General features: G+C 39.2%; 2 protein-coding genes and 1 long non-coding RNA gene across 3 annotated transcripts; 2 read left to right on the plus strand and 1 right to left on the minus strand.

The window, feature by feature from the left end:
• Positions 1 to 448: 448 nt before the first annotated feature.
• LOC122069454 (EIN3-binding F-box protein 1-like) lies at positions 449 to 4,176 on the plus strand. Its single transcript, XM_042633468.1, has 2 exons — positions 449 to 783; positions 1,428 to 4,176. The coding sequence occupies exons 1-2, from the start codon at positions 759 to 761 to the stop codon at positions 3,398 to 3,400; spliced, it is 1,998 nt and encodes a 665-aa protein (XP_042489402.1). The 5' UTR covers positions 449 to 758; the 3' UTR covers positions 3,401 to 4,176.
• Positions 4,177 to 17,405: 13,229 nt separating this feature from the next.
• Positions 17,406 to 18,463, plus strand: LOC122069440 (EPIDERMAL PATTERNING FACTOR-like protein 8). The gene is made up of 2 exons (XM_042633452.1): positions 17,406 to 17,626; positions 17,863 to 18,463. Exons 1-2 carry the CDS (start codon positions 17,539 to 17,541, stop codon positions 18,093 to 18,095), a joined length of 321 nt encoding a protein of 106 aa, XP_042489386.1. The 5' UTR covers positions 17,406 to 17,538; the 3' UTR covers positions 18,096 to 18,463.
• Positions 18,464 to 22,065: 3,602 nt separating this feature from the next.
• Positions 22,066 to 22,954, minus strand: LOC122069463. The gene is made up of 2 exons (XR_006137457.1): positions 22,655 to 22,954; positions 22,066 to 22,510 (listed from the first exon to the last, which is right to left on the minus strand). It is a non-coding gene; the product is annotated as an uncharacterized LOC122069463 (long non-coding RNA).
• Positions 22,955 to 23,602: the final 648 nt, after the last annotated feature.

A 23,602-nucleotide genomic window follows, 5' to 3' on the forward strand; every position in this document is an offset into this window, starting at 1 on the left:
CTCAACCACTCCAAAGGATAAACACTCATAACTTAAACAAGTTGTAAAGAAAGGATTAAAATTTGGATCAAAGATAAGAGTGAAAATGCACGGCCAAGTACAGTTCACCTAAAATTTTAAACAGAAAGGATCCACTTGGCCAACTTGTTCCACTAACCTGTCATGTAATTTCCCATCTCACTTTGTTAAATTAACAATTTAAAATTACAAAGAGACCCTTTCCATTATTTGTATCTCAAGTAAAAGCAAAACCAGACCCACCCCAATACCCTACTGGCCAATGACTCCTCCAAGGGGGAAAGAACCTAACACACTGACAGCCACGTTCCCACAAAAGAATAGCGGTTTTTTTTTTTTTTTTTTGAGGGAGAATGGTGTCTGGTTTCTGGTATCTGGTTTCAAGTAGGTGGGGAATAACGGGAAAAGCGGTTTTGGGGATGGATTCATTGCACTTGGGGTGAGGAGGACTGGCTTTAATGTATCTGAAGACGACACCTTAAAAATAAAAGGTTGAGAGAAGGCAACGAATCTTTCATTCTTCTCTTCTCTTCTAAAATTTTTTTTTGCCCTCTCCGTTAGGGTTTCTGGTTCTTGACTGATCTGATGAACTTTGAAGGAATTCGATTTCTGTAAATGCATTCAGTTGTTGTTGGACTGTATCTGGTTATTTGCTTCTGGTTCTTGGTTGATTCTGTGTTTTTGGCTCTCGATCGAGTTTCTTCTTTGGAAAAGCTCTTGGATTTTGGATCTTTGTACCCATGCCTGCTCTCGTTAACTATAGTGGTAAGTTTCGGTTTTCCTATCTATGCTTATCTGTTGATTTCCCCCTCCTCCTTCGGTAATCCGGGAGTTTTGGGATAAGGTTATGAGATGTTTGTTTGCTTGCTTTAATTCATGAGGTCTGAGGTGCCTTTTATGGCGATTGTGTTGGATTTTTAGAGTTTTTGTGGTTTGGTAGTTATTTCCCCAAACAGAAAAGGTTGATTTTTTTTTTAGGGTTTGTTTCTGTAGATTGGTTGGGTGAATCCTTCGATGATTTCTATTTATCTTTGATCATTAATTTTTTTCTTGGAGTACTAAGTTGATTTATTGGTTATGGGCTATGGTTATGGTTGGAGTGATTATTTTCGAGTTGATTACGGGGGATTTAGTTAAGTTTGTGTTTTTCTTTGTCGATCCAGAAACAGCTTGGGATCTAAACTGATCTTCCTGCTGTTTCGGCTACGGTTATGATTGGGAAGGGAAAATTTTTGTTGTTTAAGTGATTCTCAAGGAATTCACTGGATGTCTTTTATAATTCCAGCTTTCTAGTTTGAAAGTTTGGAGTTGAATCTGTTTTCACTGTTTGTTTAAGGAACTCTTAGTCTTTCCTTGAAATTTCAGGTGATACTTGGCTGAATTTTTTTCTTCTGATTTGTGTGTTTCAGGAGATGAGGATTTCTACCCTGGGTCGGTATTCTCGAATCTCATGGATTCGAGCCTTATGCTCTCTCTTGGTCCTCATGTGGATGTGTACTGTCCTCCTAGAAAGAGATCACGCATCAGTGCACCTTTTGTCTTCAGCGGAGATAAGTTTGAGCAGAAGAAGCGTCCCTCTATTGATGTTCTTCCAGAGGAGTGCCTCTTTGAGATCTTCAGAAGACTACCTGGAGGCCAGGAGAGGAGTGCCTGTGCTAGTGTCTCAAAGCGATGGCTCACACTTCTGAGTAGTATGCGTAGCACTGAAATCTGTGGCAGCAGAAACACTGAATCCTTGAATCCTGATGGAGGATTGGTTTCAAGTAACGCGGATGAGTCTACAAATATCAACGAGGAGAGCCCACTTACGGTTTCCATTGAAAATGAGACGGATCTTGAGAGTGATGGACACCTTACCAGGTGCTTGGAAGGGAAAAAGGCTACGGATATCAGACTTGCTGCCATTGCTGTTGGAACTAGCAGTCGTGGGGGGCTGGGTAAGCTTTTGATCCGAGGAAGCAACAGTACTCGCGGGGTTACCAATTTTGGTCTTTCAGCAATCGGACGTGGTTGCCCTTCCCTTAGGGTTCTCTCTCTTTGGAATGTGTCTTCAATCAGTGATGAAGGGATTTCAGAGATTGCAAATGGGTGCCATATGTTGGAGAAGGTGGATCTCTGCCAGTGTCCTCAAATATCTGACAAAGGCTTGCTTGCAATTGCAGAGAATTGCCCAAATTTGACTGCTCTTACGATTGAATCTTGCCCAAATATTGGGAATGGGGGTCTGCAAGCACTCGCCAAACGTTGCTCCAACCTACAGTCAATTTCAATCAAAGATTGTCCTCGTGTCGGTGATCAAGGAGTTGCAAGTCTCTTATCTTCCGCCTCTTATGTCATGACTAAGGTGAAGCTGCAAGGTTTGAGCATAACCGATGTCTCTCTTGCTGTTTTAGGCCACTATGGTAAGGCCATTACGGATGTAGTCCTTACTGGTCTCCAGAACGTGAGTGAGAGGGGCTTTTGGGTCATGGGTAATACTCAGGGTCTGCAGAAGCTCAAGTCCATAACAATTACTTCTTGTCGAGGAGTAACAGATCTTAGTCTTGAAGCTATTGGAAAGGGTTGCCCTAACTTGAAGCAGTTGTGCCTTCGCAAGTGTTCTTTCCTGTCTGACAATGGACTGGTAGCTTTTGCCAAAACATCGGTTTCTCTTGAGAGCCTGCAATTGGAGGAGTGCAACCGGATCACTCAGTGTGGGGTTATTGGTGCTCTCTCAAACTGTGGAGCAAAGTTGAAGGCCCTCAGCTTGGTGAAATGCATGGCAATTAAGGATATGGTTTTGGCATTGCCAATGCTCTCTGCTTGCAATTCGTTGGGGTCCTTGACTATTCGTAACTGCCCAGGATTTGGTAGCTCGAGCTTGGCCATGGTGGGTAAGTTGTGCCCACAGCTTCAACACATTGACCTTAGTGGGCTCTGTGGAATAACTGATGCAGGGCTTCTCCCACTCGTTGAGAGCTGTGAAGCAGGTCTTGTGAAACTTAATGTCGGTGGTTGCATGAATTTGACAGATGCTGTGGTTAAAGCCATTGCCAGGCTTCATGGTGGGACTCTCCAATTGCTAAATCTTGATGGTTGCAGAAAGATCACTGATGTGAGCTTAGTGGCAATCGCAGAGGACTGCTCATTGCTCCATGATCTTGACGTCTCCAAGTCTGGGATCACGGACTTGGGCATTTCTGCTTTGTCTTGTGCAAAGCAGCTTGACTTGCAAATACTTTCTTTGTCAGGCTGCTATAATGTGACAGACAAGAGCATTCCCCTACTGGGAAAACTGGGTCAGACTCTTGTTGGGTTAAATCTCCAGCAATGCAAGTCAATCAGCAGCAGATCCATCGAGCTACTTGTGGAGCATCTGTGGAGGTGTGACATCCTTTCCTAAGTATGGAGGGGACTGAAACATCCTTTGCAGATTTGGAAAGCAGAAGTGAAGGATTGAGGTCGGCTCAGTCATGAGTTTGCCGATTTCCAGTTCCTTCTAACGTATAGCAGCAGCAGCAAAACCCCATATAGGGTGTCGTTATTCCAGCGTAGTTTTTGGGCCCATATGCAGTGGGTCTTACGATCTTCTCACAGTTACTCGGTTGTTTTCCAGGGACTTTGGCCAATCACTCCTTTTTTGCAGGTTTCAAAACCTGTTTCAAGTGTTTTGGCTACCATTGGTGGGATGCCTTCAGGCCACAGTTCCCTGTGAATTCAGTTACCAGGTCCTGGTTTTAGTTTTTTTTTTTTTTTATCTTCTTGTTCCTGCCTCTCATTGTCATAGGGTCATGGTTTTTAGCATAGCCTCCTGATAGCCATGTTGGTTAGCGGGTGCTAGGCTTCCTTTGTTCAAGTCATGCACGTCAGTTTTCGGGTCTATCCATCTTGGTTTTACCGAGTCTTTAACGTGTTTGATCTTCTAGTGTTCTTGATGGTTGGGTCGCTGTTTTCCGTCAGGGTCGAGTTCATAGTTGTGTTATGGTTGCTTTTGGCAGTTCTAAGTTTGGTGCCTGAGATTGATGATGGGAATTGGCAGTGGCAGCCGCTTCTTTTGGTTTGCCATCACGGCCTTTGGTCGTTTTTTTATACCAAGCCCTAGTTTTGCAGGCTTCTGTTGGGAACTGTACTCTGCAACTGTTTTTTTATGTAATGGAATGAATATTGTCTCGTGTTGTATATTTTTGTCTCGTCTCATGGCATTATGGTTGATCTATTTAAGGGAGAAGCACTTTCGCAATTAAGAGAATCCAGATGGCCACAAACATTCGAGTGTGCTTACATCAATCTCTGCTATTAGAACTTCGTTCCTGTATCCAAATTATAAAAAAAAAAAAAAAAAAAAAAGAAGAAGAAGAAGAAGAAGATTCCTAAGCTGATTTGCCAATTGATGCCATCATGGAAAACACGAAAATGCAATTTTTTGGTCCTGAACCCATTGATGATCTGCTGTTCATGCTTTGTAAAAGGTAGTGTGCAAGGTGTGGCCAAGAATTCTTCAATGGTGTCGATTGTTGGAGTACTTATGCCGAGACGGAAATGCTGAGAAGCCTCAGGTTAATGGGTAGTCATGGCCTCCAGCTAGAAGCTTGTACTTACTCTGCCTTAATTCTTGCTTAGTGTGTAGCCAAATGATATTAAGCCTTGTGAGTTCTCGATATGATGAGAAGGTACAGCCAGGTGCCAATTGTGTTTACTTAATACTGCATTATCAAACTATTTTGCGAGAACGACCTTCTGGATGATGCTTACCAGTTACTAGATGAAATAGTTGAGGAAGAGAGTTATTCCAGCTGCATAGAGTCTAATTTGTAATCTTTGGGAAGTTTATCAGGCTCTTGAGCTGATCACAATAGGATTGATAAAGATTCCTGCTTGCCAGATCGTTATACTTGTAGTCTGGTTCTCAAGATGCTGATTAGGGTCTGAAGGTATGATCGTGCCACAGCAGTTTGGCAGAGTATGGAGAAGAAGGGTTCTTCTACCTTCAGTTTGCAAGCATGATGGAAAGCAATAAGGGTTCTGCAAGATCTATAGACAATCAAAGTAACCTGTGACCTTCATCTATTGGGGTTGCAGATAGTTCAGTGTCTGCAAGATAGGCTCTTGATTTGAGTAGATTTTTTACTCTGTAATTGGGTCTCTCTCTAGAAGACCCACCATATATATGTAATGCCTTTCCCCAACGCCAGGTGCATTGGTTTTGGTTTGCTGGGCCACTATTGCAAACACAACCCAGAAGCTGATATTTGTTTTCCTATAGAAATTATGAAGCTCATATATGATCGATAATCCACATTTTGCAGAAGGCTCAAGCCCGCTCTTGATTTCAGTATTTAAAAACCCGCGGATCTGTTTGTTATACTATTTGAGTTCTTAAAAATCATCTAATCATCTTATCTGATGGCAAAATATGACAGGTTTGCAAGGGCTACACAACCCATACATCTCTCGAACAGAAGCTGAAAGTTTTTCTTTGTAAATTGAGGTACTTAAGTGCCTTTAATGGTTAATGTTCGAAATTAACATTTGAATTTGAATACAAAATGAGAAGCTCTTGATATTATTGAATAGTTCTGAAAAGAGGAACCCTGACTGACATCCATTTTTCTAATGATCTCTTGCAGATGCAGAGGCATGAACTCATTAGAGCAATGACAGCAGAGCCAGTCTACATGAACATATGTGCTTGGTCACTGATGACTATACCCTCATCTCCGGATCCCAACTGGGCAGTCACTCTCACACGAACACCAAGGTCTGATCTTTTCTTAGAATTAGAATCCCTTAGATTATGGTGCCAAGGGATCATATATCTATATTTTTTTCTTGCTTTTGAAAAGTTAGATAAGGAGCAATCTTCCCTTGTGTCCATCAAAATCTCCTATTGCCCATAAGAGACAAACCAACCATATATTTTCTAAAGAAGCATAAATTCCAAGAAATCAAAAGATATGGAGTTCCTTCCAAGGAGTTGACCTGCAGATTCTATTTGCTGGTTGCTTCAAATCCACAAAATCCATTCGAGAACAGGGCATATGAATATTTAATTAATAAATTAATAAACAAATATTCATGACAGCTAAAGGTAACCATAAAAAAATAATGATCCCAAGGCCCAAAAGATCATGTGGAGATAAACCCATCATTCAAACCAAATGTGTTCCATGACTGTGTAAGGTAATCACAAAAAACATGAAGATCCAAAAGGCCTTAGGGATCATCAGAACCTCATATCCTCATGTACCTAATAATAATTTTATTATTATTATTATTATTATTATTATAAAAGAACCTCATGTACCTAATGTATATCTTTCTTGATTGAATCTTCTGTCATTACTTTCACAACACTTGCCTGCTCCAGGGTCGAGCCTGTTCAGGATGTAGAAATTAAAACTAAGGGTTTGAAAAATCAGATTGATCCTATTGAACCAAACCAAATTGATCAGACTGAACCGAACTGACTGACTGAACTCTTTATCGGTTCGATTTGACCAACCAATAAGATTGACTGAAACCGAATTTGGACCGAACATATCCCCCCCTCCAAAAAAAGGATAATATTTAATATATGACATCCAAGGCCAGATCAATAATTAGATCAAAACCAATTGAGTCAATAACTATTGGCTTTGGTTTGGTTTATGTAGACTAAACAAACACATTATCAATCTGGTTTTAATCTGACCCAGTATATGTAAAAAACCAAGTAAATGACAGAACGGACTGTTTGAACCCAATCCCAGGCTGCTAGATCAGCTCGGACTGGTTTCATGTGTATCTGTTCCAAGGATTAAGGGGATGGTATCGGTATCGGTATCGGTATAGGCACCGATTCGGATCCGATGGGATCTTGAGTATCGGTCTATTTTACCCCTAATTTTTATAAAAAAATAATATATTTTTTCCTATTTTACCCCTGAACAATCCGAATCAAGGATCGATCTCAGCTGATATCCGATATGGCCAAAAAGACCAATCCCAGAGCGATACCTGAAACCATGATCTGTTTGGAGGCTAGGGTGATTGCTTACAAATTTTCGGTGAATTCTCCTTGTTCTCAAAGGATAGATAGAATTACTTCAGGCAATATTTATTCAATACTATTCTACACAGGTCCATAATTTGCCTGACCTCCCCCCCACCCAAAAAAAAAGGAATCTTATTAGAGGAATAGGCAAAGATGGGGCAAAATCCCAAAAATGCTTCAATATAAGCTTGTGAGGCTAAACAAAACAGGTGGGAGGGGGGGGGGGAATCAGAGAATTAAAGATTAAATAGAAAAAAATTTACACAGTTCTTTTATAAGATACTAAAGATCATTAATCAGCACTAATTTAGTCTAATGGTAGTGGTGGCAGTTTCTGCTTGAAGAGTCAGCATCCAAGAGAGGAGGTGGGGGTTGAAATCGTCTGCAATTCCAATCTCATACAATTTCGTGAAATACCACCTTCAGAGGGTGACACGTGTATTGATACCAATACAATAGTTCAGATCTGGTACAACTAATAAAACCTTAAATCAGTGAAGAAGCATTTAAATCAGATATGGACCATTGCATTGGTATCAATACATGTGTCACCCCTTGAAGATAGTATTTCACGAAATTGTATGAGATCGGAATTGCAGACGATTTTTTTCCGAGGAGGTGGCTATTGGACAGTGGTGTTCCATAGAATAGTAGATCATTAAATTCCCTTCTAAGTTGATGATTGGTCATGGTTGGGAAGTGCATTTTAGGAACACCCCGGGTTTAGCTTCTGATATGCTTATTAGTTGCACACCTAGCACGGCAACCAAAGATATATAGCTTTTACCCTATCTCTGAGTTCATTGGTTGTCATCGTCCCTGAGAGGATTCTCTTTTCTTTTCTTTTTTTGATGTAAGAAAGAGATGATTCTCCTCAGTAGTTCAGTAGTGGAGACTGGAGAGTTACAGGTGGGTGCAGGTGTCAGTCTCAGTAGCAGTAATTGCTTCATACACGACATAGCTAGAGACCCATCTGCCTCTTGGATGAGCAACCCAATGGCAACAGTAGTGACCAGCCAGAGACTGAGCCATGGGGTTTCCTGTTTATTATTAGTCGGGCTAGGTACTACAACAGTAATTGAAGTACAAAAATTGATGAACAAGACAAAAACATAATCATATGGGCCGAGTGAGGAGTTGGTGAAATGGGCTTTTGCTGCTGAAATTAATAAGTCTTTCTTTCTTCCAACATGCAGAGATCACCAGATTGGCTAGATAGGGAAATGGGAAGAGAATATATCAATCTATCCAAAGGTGTGGAGACCCCCCTTTCCCTCTCCAACCACCAGGAGATGACAGATTGTACCATTGAAGAGTAGGGAAAAAAAGAGAGAGGGAGAGAGTAATGCTGACATTCTCATAGACGCAGAGAACTTTCTCCAAAATCTATGAGTCTTGAATGAGGAGAACAAGAAGACCCATCCTTTGAAAGGGGGCTCCAAAGCTAGGTTGATTGTTTACAAATTCTCTATAGGGTTCATGAAGTTGATCATGTCAGAGGTGAGTGGGTTACTTCAGCACTGACTCGAATCTGTAACATGAGAGTTCAAACTTAGCAATTGATTGTTCTCTTGATGATTATGAAGGTGAGGTACTAAAACTCTGATTAGGTTGGGAAAGAAAAGGTTGAATTTGCAGGCCTGTTTATGTTTATGTCAGGGGCACCATTTTTGGGGTATCCTAAGCTGTCATTTGGCAATGTTGGAGGGCGTGTAGCCAAACACTGATATAGGAAAAAGAAGAACAATGCATGAGAAATCTATGTATCCACATATTAAGAAAGGAGAAAATGACTTCAAGGATCGAGAAATTAAGATAGCCTAGGCTATGTTTGGATGCAAGTAAAGAAAAGAGAAGAAAAGAAAAGAAAAATTTTTTAAAAATTTGAATTTGAAGAGAGAGAGAGAGATAAACACATAAATCAATGATTATGTCATTGTGATTTTTATCTTATTGTGTTTTTTATACTATTTTCTTTTCTTTTCTTTTCTTGACATCCGAACATAACAGACAACCATATATAACGAAGACATAGCTAGCTAGCTAGTCTTTGCAGATGGTCCACTCTTTGATCAATTGTTCACTTCTGCCCTTTCTTCTTCTCCACCCCCACCCATGCTTCCTGAAATTCTCACCACACCTTACTCCCACTCTCCCCCAAGTACCCCTTTGGCCCCTACTCTCTTGCTCCTAGTGCCCCTTTCCCTCCCGCAAGTAATTTCAATGACTCTCTCGACTGTTTAGCCCTTTTCTAAGGCGAGATTCTGTATAAATTACCTGGACAAGTTGTAGATAACGCATGTGCTTCTGCTAAGGCTCTTTCAATTCTGAACTTAGGGTTTTGTTTTGTTTTTTCTATAATATATTTATTTGCTTCATCAATACCATCTCTTTAGTGGTAGTAAAAAATTACCACCGGTAGAAGTCTCATTATGCATGGGTGTAGAAATTTTTTTGTTATTGCCTGGGTTGAAGCCACTCCATGATCGTAGCCAAGGGAATGGATCTGGGTAGATATTTTCAAACCTACCCTAGGATTCCATTCCCTTGACTGCTACCAAGGTTTGCAGCTAAGTAGCTGCAACGCTGGCAGCAGCCAAATGTTGCCCGCTTTTCTTGTATTGCCTTTTGTTCTTAATTTGGATCAATGAAAAAGTGACGTAGATAAAAACTCCTAAATTTCATGTAAATCCTTTTTTAGATATCTTTATTTTATTTTATTTTTTATAGAACATGTAACGCCTAAATGTTTATAATGGAAATCTAATAATAACCACATTGGTTATGATTAGATTTGTAGCCATGGTCTAATTTCACTGCATGGAAAATAATGTGGTAAATTTTGACCATTAGAATTTAACTTGTCAAATTTCAGCATCAAATTTAATCATTTACCCTTTTGATCTAATCCCATTCTCCTGTGTATATCCATGCATTCCACTGCAGTCCCATGCATCTTCTTGTGGTCTTAAATTTTGTTTTGCCACATGGTAAACATTGATCAAGTTGAAACTTGACATATGAATAAGTGACCTCATGATCTACATATTCAAAAATTTTCATCTCCATATGAACCACCACATAACAAAATCCATGCTATAAATAAGTTGAAATTGTAACCAATAGGGTAAGTAGGAGAAAATGATTCCAAATTGGATGTGAGTAGGAGATATGAAGACTTATACTGATTTAAACCTCTTCTCTTCAATGACGGACTTTAAAATATGAGTTCTACCCAAGTCCCAGCAGTGTAATCCAGTGCAAACTTCATTTTATTTTGTTCATTTTTGAGAAGAAAGATTCCTAAAAGCAATAGTTATGGTGGATTTTCTCCTTAGGCTATGTTTGGTAGACAAGAGAAGAAAAGAAAAGAAAAAAGAATTTAGGAAAGAAAAAAAATTGTGTATGTTTGGTTACCAAGAGAAGAAAAGAAAATAAAAGAAAAAATTCAAAAAAATATAAATTTTAAGAGAAAAATAGTCACATAGGAAATCATTGTGTATCATTCATTTTTTGTCTTATTATGTTTTCATATTTTCTCATGTTTTCTTGTGTTTTTGATAAGAAAATTTTTGGGGGAACAAAAGAAAATTTCACAATTCTCAAGGGAAATTTTAAATTTAAAAAGGGAAATCTTCTCTTGGATGAAAACATACTTAAGTGTAAAGAAAAATTTTTAATCCAAGAAAAAAAAGTACAAAAATTGTACTTCTTTCTTTTCTTTTCTTCTCTTGGCTACCAAACACAGCCTCAAGGAGAAAAAAGATTCCTAAATAAAAGCTCAGTTCCTCTAACGTACGTTCACCTGCACGTACAGGTGAACCTACGTACGTGCAAAGGAACTCCATACGCAGTAGTTATTGGTCCAGGTCTACGTACAGTGTTAGGTTCTCCCCATGCCAAGGGCAATGTAGAAGTCAGGTGCACGTACGGTCACCACTCCACTACTTTTCACCGCGTATACAATAAAGGCTGGGCAAGATGGGAAATTCCCTTTTAACCGTTTCTGTCTAGTTAAAAGCCACCAAAGCATAGTTTTAGGAATCGGATCGGAATGGTCTGAACCGGTTAGATTTGAAGGTATCAGCCCTGTCCCATTTCGATACAGTAATGCTGGGTGGATACGAACAAAGGGTAATATGGTAATTTTATTTTTTCCTTTTTAATGACAACCAAGTGTGTTTCTACCCGATCAGAGTCTAAACAAATTGAGATCAGATTGATACTTGACCCTATTGGATCCGAGACCGATTCTAATATCTTAAACCATGTCCCAAAGCCTCTTCTCACACTAATCACGGTTATATCTTCCGGGAGACAAGAATTATGCCCATGTGCATGTCTCTACACTTATATATATATATATATATATATATATATATAGGTGTGAAAAGACCACTTTCCGTTTCACCAGATGTCTCCTTGCATTCCACCATTGGCATGTGCATTGGTATAGTTGTTGCTCAAATGATGGATAGCATTCTCTTGCCCATTTTGTGCATCCGGGTCTGTGTGAACATTTGTCTATAGATTCTAGGAATAAGTACTTGAACACTCTTTTTACTATGATCAAATTGCTTGAATTCCTACACCATTGAAAATATTACTTGAAGCCCTTTTCCATTAGTTACCCACAGTTTAGTGATGACATCATTGACTAGATTTTTTTTATTTTTTATTTTTTATTTTTTATTTTTTTATTTTTTTATTTTTTTATTTTTTTATTTTTTTATTTTTTTATTTTTTTATTTTTTTATTTTTTTATTTTTTTTAGTTTAAAAGGTAAATTGATCAATAACTCATAAAGAAAAAATGATCTTTTTTATTTCAACTACTAACGGCAGATTAATATCATCAGATTTTATGGGACTTCAAGTAATAATTTTAAGGGAAATTTATAGCGCCACGTCCCCACCCCCTAGACAATACCACTAATAGAGAGACACCCCCGCATAATTTCAAATTATGTTCACACCCCCTATCATGAGTCTTTGTTAAGAAATATACCTCAAGTGCTGACTCAGCTGGTTTATTTTTTGTTAAATATCAAAATACCCTTATAAAATGTAAAGTACATAATATACCATTCTCTTAACCCATAACCACCATCATATACCGTCATATTATCCATCGTCTTCATCCCCAAACCCTGAAGAGCCAAATAGTGGCGGTAAAGCTTGAGCTTTGTCAGTTGTTATAAGAAACAGAATATAGGCAATAGGTATAAGATTTTGGCAATACCTTAATTAATATTATTTAATGAAGAAGGAGAGTCACTTACAAATCAAAGTAAAGATGCAGAAATGTAAACAAAAGATCTCCAAAACAGGTAGAGTTGAGTCGTATCAAAATACTCTCCTTAAGGTATTTGAACGCCCCGTATATGTATGCACCTAGGTTGACCACACGTCCTCACCTCCAAGATAAATCAACTCTCCAAACACTTAAGGTTCAACTCCAATAAGTGTTTGCAATAGGGAAGAACGAAGGTTATACTCAATATTTATATTATGTACGAAAAGTAGAAAACATAGTGTTTTGGAGAAAACAGAGGCAATTGCCTGTAGAACACTGAGTAGACAGAATGTCGACAGAGAGCACTTTCACCCGACAGAGAGCACTTTCACCCAACAGAGAGGATTCCAAACTTTAACAGAGAGTAATCTCATTTTGGACTTCTTTTATTATAGAGGAGAAGGTGTTTGTATACGTATAGGTACATGTCTATACATATACAAATACATGTCTATGCCTGTGCGTATACAAGTGCATGTCTAATACCAATAGGTGCATGAATCTAATGTACAGATATGTATGGATAAATGGTTCCTTTCATGTATATATATGGATCAATGTATGGGTCTTTTCATATATTCTGAATTTAAAATTCAAAAAATTCAAATTCGAATTTTGTGTAAAAAGATATATCTCTTGACAACCACACCCACACCCAGACCCGACCCCGTCCCCGACCTCAGCCACGGCCCAGCCCGGCTCGGCTCGTCTCGGCTCGGGGCGGGGCGCGCTGGGGGCATTTTGCATAATCAGTTCTCTCAGTCCCACTCTATTAGTGACTATAGAAATTTCGCTTTGAATCAGAATTGTAAAAACAATCCAGAACCACCCAATTCCCCCTGTTCAACGTGGGCATATCCTTGAAGACCATATTCTTTCAACAAGCCTTTTCCCTTGAATAAAGGATGGGTGAGAAATTTACCCCAACGTCATTGCCTCCGTCGACGGTAACAGCAACTCCAATCCCGTTTCCGTTCCAAACAACAATTACTCCGCTATGTTACCTTCCCTTCTGATTCCAATTCATGATGTTGGCTTCATCCACAGCTCCACCGGTGTCTCTAATATTCCTCAGCCTGTAGGCTAGCAAAGCAGGAAAATAATCCTCTATTTTTCTTGTCCCTGTTTTTCCTTGTTTTGCTACCTGTAGAACGCGACACGAGGACAACTTTAAGACCAACGCACCGGATGTAATAATCATCACCCAATCTTGACCGTTGGTCTCCTTATTGTCCACGTGTCATGTTCTGCAAGTAGCAAAACAAGGAAAAACATGGATGGGAAAAACAGAGGATTTTGATCCAGCAAAGCATCGGTCTGAGGCTGGAGCTGGAGCTGGGCTGAACCTGTCTCCATCCCCGAACAAGTGTTGATCATCTTGTCGGAGAAGGAAGAAGAAGTGTGCTTTGGAGGAAAGGCGTGACATGTACATATTCAAAAGCAATAATGGCCACGTTGATCTCGCCATAAGGGCTTCAGGACTGGAAGGGAGGGTTTTTCGCATCGTCAAAGCGATACCCTCAATCCCTTTGATCCTTTGTCATGTGTTTTAGTCAATAGGGTAAAATCATCATTTTAAATCCTCACTTAACAGACTGACGATAATAGTGGCATTCTCTAATGGGTGGGGCTGTAAATTTCGAGATAGAATCCATTGCTCATACGAGTCATCGACCAACACCTGTCCCATTTTCTGTCATTACAATGATAAAGAAGGGTGTATCTGAGAACAAAAAGGATTGGTGTTGGTCGTTGACTCGTACGACCAGGTGATCGTACAAGTAGCAGATTTGTTCTCGTAAATTTCCTTATTTTTAATAGTTTGAAATGTCAAACAATCGACTATACTACCAGAGTTGTCCAAATAATTATTCCTAGGTTGAGAAAAAAAACTTTCTAGAGATTTGCCTATACCGGACCTATGTAACTAGAGTGATCATAACGGATCTGTTGTTCATACCATCATCGGACCAACACTTGTCCTTTTTGTTCTCAAATATATCCCTCTTTATTCTTATAATGATAGAAAATGGGACAAGTGTTGGTTGCTGACTTATATGACTAGGTGATCGTACAAAACGTATTCTATCTCATATATTTCTAGATGTGACACTTGGGTCATCTCACAACCACTAAATGCATGCCACGTGTACTACACGGCTTCTCTCTCATGAGGAAGTTCTATATACAGATCCATATATAATTCTTCTGGGCATAAGTATGAGAGCATTTAAAAGGTTGGAAGCTTTAGCTTCCCCCGCAGAGACGCAGTTACTAAGGGGGTAAGAAAAAGCTGCGATACAGTCCAAATCGAAAGTAGCAGTAGTTTTGACTGTAGTACTACTGCTACTGCTACTGCCACTGCGAGGTGACAAAGCCTGTCCACATCACCGGAATATCGTTTTCTCTATTAGCATTTATTACTTGGAATTGCCGGCCGGCGACTTTAGTTTTGTACACTTGGAGCTTTCTGAACAGACGACCATCTCTTCCCCAATTCGTCTTCGGTTCTATTCATAAAAAATTTACCTTTTAAGGTTACCTTATTTTGTTGTAAACCAAAGTTATGGAAAGTTCAATAAAATAAAACAAAATCAGGCTCAATGAATTTTGCATGACTCAGGAAAATAACATTTAGTTAATAAAAGTTCGAGTCAACTCAAACTTGGTCTGATCATTTTTTAAACGAATAGGATCTTCGTGACTCATAACCAGACGTCATATTTTTTTGACTTAAAGTTGGATGACTTGCTTAAGTCAAAACATGGTTGTCCAAACTATAGTCTATCTATCATTAAAAGATGTGGGTTGATGGGTTCCATTTAAATGAGTTAGTTTGATGTTAACTTTGGTAAAAGTGTGTATGTATTCATTATAGAGAGTGTAATACATATACGGAATTGCCACCTAAACAAGCAATATGGAACATATTCTAACACACCCTCAAACTCAAGGTAGATCGTCATAAAGCAACTTGAGTTTGGACACCAATGAATGAAAGCAGCTGGAAGAAAGTATTTTGGTACATAGATTTGCAGGTTGATGCTATGACCCAACAAAGGGAATAATGAAAGTTTCACGAAGCAGATGATAATGAACAAAATGGCAATCAATCTAAATAAGGTTGGTACATTCATGAAATGCATCATTAAGAGAAATTTGAGCAATACTAGAGTTAAGAATATGATGCCTATATCTTGAAGAAGCCAGCGTAGCTAAATAAGTTCAAAAATTGCATCAACAAGAACACGATACTCAGATTCGGTATAGTTTGTAACATAATGAGAGAAACACATTATCGATCATTGCCTGAATGTTAGTAGTGGAATATCAAGTAGGTGGTGAAGAAGAAGAGTTTATAACAAGAGTAACAACAACGATAGTACAATGAAGCCCATTCTGATTCTGTTAACGAGACATCTAGATGGGAAGACCTCACCTCAGACAATGGTAGGGCAGATGAAATCTCATACAATGGCAATGACAATGTGATATGCCACAAATACAACAAGCCAATGGAACGGTGCCACATTTGCATTGAAGAAACCAATCGAACGGCCACGTGGATGATCATGTGCCACTATCATAAGCCCTGGAGGAGCAGACGAATAAGAGGACACGTGAGCAAGCACATGACCTCACAAGGACCAGACGTATAGGAGCACACATGAGCACGACCGTGACCTCACAAAGACCTCATGAAGACAAAGACCAGACGAGCATGCAAACAGAGACCCGCAAGTAGACATACCATGACCGCCAAGGAAGGCTCCATACGGACACACGAGGAAGCTGCAGAATGAACTAGTACGAACGGGTGTGGCACCCCTAGTATCAAGACACACGCGCAGTCACACTTAGTCTCCGGGTGAACTATCCTTTGCACAACAACCCTGGTCGAGTCAAATGACGAAACTCGGGACCATGGTTAGGTCAAGCACCAGGACTCTGGTCACTTGGACAAGGAATAATGTTGGATTAATTGTAGATTTCCCAATTGCATGACAAGAAAGTGACCACTAATCAGTCATCGGGGCTAATAGACGAAAGAAAAGACCTACCAATCAATGTACAAAGGAATCCACCCACCAAAAAGGCTTATGGAGGTACAGACTTATCAACCGTTAGGATCCTAATAACTGTCAAGATCCTAACGTATACATAAGAAACCCACGAATTAATTGTTAAGATCGGACATACATGAGTAGAAGTCCACCAACCGTTATGGCCCTAATGTGCACACGGTCATCTGCCTTACCGGCCAAGACAGCCACCTTGGGAAAAAGAAACCCTGGAACCAAGGAGAGCGGGGAAGAGACACTATATAAAGAAATTGCCCTAAAGGTAGAAGGTATATATACACTTTTGAATCCTCAGCGCTCATGTGACCTTTCCCTCTTTATTGTTACTGACTTAAGCTTCGGATAGTCTCCCTAGAGATCAACTTTGCCTTAGTCTTTCATCTGTGACTTGCAAGAAAACGTGAGGAGAGTAACAGGAATCTATAGTAACACAATGAAAAAGGGATACATAGGAATCTACATATCTACTGACGTGGTGGTAATTTGATATTGATTGTTACTGGATTTTAACGGGAGAAGGTCGAGCATGTTACTAGGGAGAAAAAATGCAGGGTACAGTGCTAATGTGCCCAACCTTTAACCCAAACTTCTAATTGGAATCCTATTCCATGGTCGAAGGGATCCAGAATCCTGAGACCTATGTGAGTCCATAACATCACTCCTTGGGTTCCTTTCTGATAACATGTGAGCTACACTTGTACTGAATATGCTTGGGCTCTGAAAAACAAAACAAAAAAAAAAAAAAAATGAAAGTTTGGGGGAGTTGCCCGATGGAGGGTGGTTTTTTAAATAATTATGCTGAAGGAAGGCCGTCTGATTCAGCTATCAAAAGGTCAAGTTGTCACTTCAGTCATTCATTAAAAAGGAAAAAATCAATACTACAGTATTCCAAGAAGGCCCTGAAAATGTAATTACAAAAGTGGAGAATTGCATTTTATTGGTGAAGATGTATAAATGTTATGAGGAAAGTGTCTCTTACTCAACCTACAGTTCTAAACCTTGTCTTTTTGTCTCCCATCAGTCTCTTCCTTCTTCTACACCCAATCCTTTTAAAGTTAACTCTGTGCTCCTCTCTACACTTCCCCATCTCTTATCATTACAGCTTCTCTGAGAAAATCAAAAGACAAACTGATGGCTTCACCAAGGAAATATCTTAATGGGTTTAGAGTTGCAGCGATAGTTCTCATATTTTCTCTCACATTTCCACCTTCGAAACCAGGTAAACAATAGCCCCCTATTAATAAATATTTTAGATTGTGTGAAATGTAAGTCACTTTTCTCTCACATCCAATTTGTTGTTTGGTTCTTTTGGGTTCTCTCTTCTTTTTTTAATACTATGTTTGGAGCTTGGGAAGACTAACACAGGAGTAGGTTTTTCCTCTCTTAAAGTATTGGTTCAGTCATATTTTCATCTCATTGTTTTCATTTTGTTTCTATTTCTGTGGGTTTGGGCAGTTGGTTTGAGCTTTTCAGGTTATGATGAGAACGTGAAGCAAAGGAAACAAGTTTTGGGTTCAAGACCTCCTAGATGTGTAGGCAAGTGCTTAAATTGTAAGCCTTGCATGGCAACCCTGGTTATCCCTCCTCACCAAAGGAGTGGTGAGAAAATGTCATCCCATGAAGAAGATGACAGCTACTATCTCCTGTCTTGGAAGTGCAGATGTGGTGATAAGTTTTATCAGCCTTGAGCCTTCTTAATTATGTCTATTGACCAGTTTTTTAGTCTTTGATTATACAAGTCTCACTGGTTATTACTTTACTACAAGCCAAACCCCTTCTTTATTCAGACAGAAATTCAAACCCATTATGATTCAAAGGGTTGTATTTGACTACTCTCTCTCTCTCTCTCTCTCTCTCTCTCTCTCTCTCTCTGGCAGATAATAGTACGTATTTATATTTTCACTGGGTTTTAAAGAGGATTTAATCTCATAGTCCTCTCTCTCTCTCTCTCTCTGGAAGATAATAGTATGTATTTATAATTTCAGTGGGTTTTGAAGAGGATTTAGATTCTCTCTCTCTCTCTCTCTCTCTCTCTCTCTCTCTCTCTCTCTGTATGTGTGTGTGTGGAAGATAGTATGTATTTGTATTTTCAGTGGGTTTTAAAGAGGATTTTGATTCTTATAGCTCTCTCTCTCTCTCTCACACACACATTTCAAATTTTCAGCCCTTGAAAAAGGGCTTTTCCCAAATAACAATAGATTTGGTTTGATCTTTTGGGAGAATGCTTTTAATTAGTAATGGAATTTGGAACTTGCAAGTAACCATTTTTTTTTATTTTTTGTGTGCGGTTTTGGGCCGACATTGAATGAGGGATTGGGTTGTGTAAAATTTCTTGTTTTGGAGGTTGCACTCTTAAACTTCTCCAACTAGCTAATACTATTCTAAAGATTAACTCTTAAGCATTTTAACAAGTTTTAACAAAATGATTAACTTAAATTATAATACTCAAGTGTCATTAGTCATTATACAAGAAAAACACAAGTTCCTAGTTACGGTCAAATGAGTCACGTCGTGATCGATCTGTTGGGGCCTGGGGGTGTGGGTGGGTGGAGAATCCAAAGCAAGCAATGGCTATAATAAGGAATATTGGGTTTCTTTAGGTATCGTTTGGATGGGTATGTGAGACGTCTTATCGGAGCGTGCATGTATAGTGACAATAGTACTACTACAGTCTACAGTAGTACTACTATCAAAGTAGCAAACAAAGACACTACACTACTCACTGCTTTTATACTAATAAAGGAAATGATGAATTAACTCCAACTGGGTTACTGGAATGTTGATTTTCTTTGTGGAAATGCTAATAAATTAGAATTAGAAGAGAAGATAACGGCTAGCTATCTTTGGTTGGTTGAAGTCAAGAATTTAAGATAGCTTAACATAAGGGTCATGGGGAGGATTTTCATCCTCTCTCTCTCTCTCTCTCTCTCTCTCTCTCTCTCTCATCATCACATTGGATGTGGCAAAACCAGACATGAACCCTTACCACCGGAAAAAGTAAACGACATGACCCGTCTAAACGGACACGCAAATGATCCAATAGCTTTGAAAGTTTTCATGTAGGATTTGATTTGATTCACCTTGATCACAAAGGTCTATTATTGTTTCAAATGTCATAATTAGGTCTATTTTTTTTTTAACATAAAGTTTCATTCAACCACGTGATAAAATGGTATGTTGATTGAATTTGAATTGTAGGACAGAGAGAACATGGTCTCCGTTAGTCATGTGTCAAATTTTGGAGTCTTGAGTGTCCTATGCTACTAGTGTAAGAAAGAACTTGCATCGTGCATCAATGAGGGTCTAGACAATGATATCATCCACATGGGATGCGTGTGGGTCCACATGGTCAGAATATGTGTGTGTGTGTGTGTGAGAGAGAGAGAGAGAGAGAGGGGGGGAGGTTTTCTACCGATCATTATGTGAAAATATGTATATTGGAATTTGCATTATTGTGTAGGTTTTCTCTCTCTAATCTAATACCCCTTTTGTATTGGTACACACTCTAATTATATACATCCATATGTGCCATTATTCTGAACATTAGTGTGCATTCTCCCAACTTTGAGTAAGAATAGATAGTTAAAATAAAAAAATAAAAACTTTAAAATTGACTGCTCAATTTTAACTTGCGATTATTGAAACATCACCTTTCATTTTACATGGATAACTACTCTAATTAATTTTAATTTCTAGAGAGTTTCCGACATCATGGGTGCAAAGAAGAACACATCCATCTAAAGTCATTAGTTAACAATAACAAAGCCTTATCCCAACCATTTGAATGCCTTGGTCAAGGGATTCTCTTTCGGTCGTAACTAAAGGAAAATTGCTCTTTTAAGTTTTTATAATTTGGTATTTCATAGTCCGAAATTAATGGTACAAATATTAATCTCTAGCGGGATGAACTTCTAACTCAGTGATAAGTAATTAGGCAATTGAACCTTGCATAAGTTCGGAGAAGATTTTAAAAAATAATAATAATAAATACAAAATAAAAGAGAAAGTCTAAATAATTGTGAAGTAGTTGAATTTCTTGAGTGGGAAGCCAGAAAATGGAGTAATAGATTCGTAGAGTCGGCCACCACACGGGGCCCCAAGGTAAAGCTGTTCCTACACTTGTCCACTCCAAAATTCTGAATCCACGCGGTGATGTCTGTGTCTAGCTAGATTCAGATGGTGTCTGGAATCTGATTAAGTCAACAATAGATAATTGGATGGGTTGACTTTGGCCATTCCTTGAAGGGATTAACTTGTCACCAGACTCACCACTAGTCTTGGGGAATACAAGGACTTCATACAATAGGAGGAGTATGGTCCTCCATCCTTCTCTCTTTTCTTCTACCAAAAATGAAAAACTTTCTTCAAACACTAATAAAGGAGCACATAGTTTGGATTACATCTACAACTCAAAGGGGAAACCGATCAATCCAATTAGCAAATTTGTTCCATTGGATTGTTGTCAGGGTTTAGATCACATGGTACTCATCACAAATTTGTTTTTTTCAAGGAAAGATAAAAATAAACATTATTAAAATAAAGAAATTATGTATATCTCTATCAGCGACCTGAGAGAGATTTTAGGGCTACGGTGATTTAGGGATGCATGTCTGGGTCCACTCATCCCTAGGATCACTCTCTAATTCCTAGGTTCTATGTTGAGCACCACATTTATTTATAACAATATAAAAAGATAACTTCAAGGAAGAGTGCTCTCTCTGGCCTCTAGTCTCTCTCTATATATAGTTCATTTCACGTAAGGGGGGAGAGAGACATACTATGGTTGAATTAAGGTTGGGTTAATAGTGCCATGTAAATTCAACAAAAGAAAAATCCTATTATAAATAAGAGGAAATTACACTCTCCTCCCCTGAACTATGGTTCAATATCAAGTTCCCCCAATGTACTTTCATGTGAATCAACACCCTCCCCTCTAGTTTGAATGTGCTTTCAATCGTACCCCTTTCCTTAGATAGTGCTGTTAAGTGATGACATAATCATTCAAACACGTAATTTTATACCAAAATTACCCTTCCTATAAATTGAGCCCTAAAAGACTAAACAAAAGACCTCTTCATCACGATTTGCCCCTTCTTCATCCTTGCATTCCGCGTCGCTCTGCTCCACCGTCGTTTACTATTCTTGGTTGTCAATCTGCTCCACCGTCGTTTGCACCTTCTTCGTTGCTGTGCTCTGCCGCCCTAATCCGTTTGCTGTTCTCCGCAGAGCTTTCGTCGTTGCTGTGCCCTTTCTGTAGGGCTCTCGCCGTGGTCGTTTGTTCTCTTCTGTCCACAACACAATGGACCTGATCCTCTCTCTCTCTCTCTCACGTTCTTCTTTGGACACCCTAAAGCCTAAACTGAGATCATAGATTATCACTTCTCAGGTTTTCATTCACAAAGTTCACTCTTTTTAGTTACAAAAGCAAAAAAGGGTAAATCCACCATGGCTGCACTTTCCAAGCTCTGCAACTAACAACTACACCGACACAACTCATTTCATTAAAATTATCCCTTTTCAGCCACTTTTTCTCTTTTTCTATTTGTAAAATTGATTTCAACCTCAATACCACAAGATGGGATCTCCATATCCGGGCACCTGCACATCTGAGAAAGCTTTTTTTTTTTTTTTTTTCCCATCAATTTGCTGTTAGATCTCTACTGCAACAACACAAGATGGGATCTTTAGTTCCATATTAGGACTCGAACCATCTCCCTGACCACAATATTACCCTAATGTCAGCATCACTGCTGCTAGAAAAAAGAAAAAGGTAGCAGCCTAATATTGATGGGTTAGACTCTTTGTTACCCCAAAGTGCAAGAAATGTAGCAGCTTCATAAACATTCACAAAAAGGTACAGAACTTGATGTATCGGGAAATATCAGTCGTAAATGTCGCAATGGATATGCGTGGAAGGCTTCGGAATTGCAGACGATTTTTTTCCCAATAGGATGAAGAAGCTTTGGCAAAGAAACCAAAGCGTGCTGATCCGGTGTACTGTGGTTCATAATTTCAAGGCGGTTCAAATAGAATGTCTTCCCAGATGATTCGATGCTCCTGTGTTTCTTTGTATGAGAACCACCATCGGCTCGATGTGCTTCACCTAGACGATTCGAGGATAGACCATTTCGGTTGGAAGTGGATATAATTTTCTTAGCAGAAACTCTGGTATTCTCTAATTCCTGTAAAGTATTACAACAAAGTAAAACAGATGAAGACATAAATGTGAACCAGATTGTTGAAGCACCTGCGATTTCTCCGGCAAGGCTACGAAGGAGGAGAAGCCTGCTTGAGAGCTTGAAAGCTTGAGAGTTGGGCGAGCTTTCTTCTATGGGTGAGTGACGTTTCATACCAGAGAGATGCGATGGTGATGAAAAGAGAAGGAAATATAGGTAGATGCCACAAGGTAGATCGGTCTTTTTACAAATTAGTTTAACACTGTTAACTAATGTAACGGTTGAAAGAATCTTCAAACTAGAGGGAACGATTGAAAAAATCTTCATACGAGAGAGAAGGGAATTGGTATTTATGAAAGTACGTAAGCGAAGTTAATATTAAACCATAATCTAGTGGTGAGGAATGTAATTTCCATTATAAATAAAGTTACATCTGAAGTTCTGAACCCTAGACCTCCACACGATTTAGGCACAGTTTTTCTTGAAACAGGAAACCTCCCCCTTCCCTTACCCTCACCACTTACTCCCCTCCAAAATCTAGCACTCAGAATCTTGATCATAAACTCATGGGAACATGTACACACAGCCTATGTCTACAACTCTCATGTTCTCTCTCCTCAAACATCCACTATTCCTACAAAGGAATCATATTCCCACTGTCCTGTGCATCTGTTGATTGGCTGTGGGGATATGATTACACATCAGCCAATAGTGTGGCCACCCCATTGCCTAACTTATATACAATAAGCTTTCATTTGTTCAATTTAGAGAACTTTTCCATTTCGTTTGTTCGAACTGAAAACTTTTCCAACTTAACTCGTATTTCTGTCATTTGATTTTTTATATATTATACATGACAAAAAGAAATGAACCGAGTTTTCCTAAAGCTACTGTGAATTGGGGGTGGAAGGTGGGGGGCTGGGGGCTGGGGCCTTGGGGGTGGGGGCTGGGGGCTGGGGAGTGGAGAGAAGTGAGAAGTGATGGAGCACACCTAGACCCTCATCGCTCAGCCACCGGTG

The sequence above is a fragment of the Macadamia integrifolia genome, unplaced genomic scaffold (genome assembly GCF_013358625.1).
Source record: "Macadamia integrifolia cultivar HAES 741 unplaced genomic scaffold, SCU_Mint_v3 scaffold621, whole genome shotgun sequence".
NCBI classification, from domain to species: domain Eukaryota; kingdom Viridiplantae; phylum Streptophyta; class Magnoliopsida; order Proteales; family Proteaceae; genus Macadamia; species Macadamia integrifolia.

Coding starts and splice junctions, on each gene's coding strand:
- LOC122069454 (XM_042633468.1), top strand. CDS start 759: ATGCCTGCTCTCGTTAACTATAGTG. Junction 784..1,427: donor TGCTCTCGTTAACTATAGTG/GTAAGTTTCGGT, acceptor TGTGTGTTTCAG/GAGATGAGGATTTCTACCCT.
- LOC122069440 (XM_042633452.1), top strand. CDS start 17,539: ATGGCTTCACCAAGGAAATATCTTAATGGGTTTAGAGTTGCAGCGATA. Junction 17,627..17,862: donor ATTTCCACCTTCGAAACCAG/GTAAACAATAGC, acceptor GGGTTTGGGCAG/TTGGTTTGAGCTTTTCAGGT.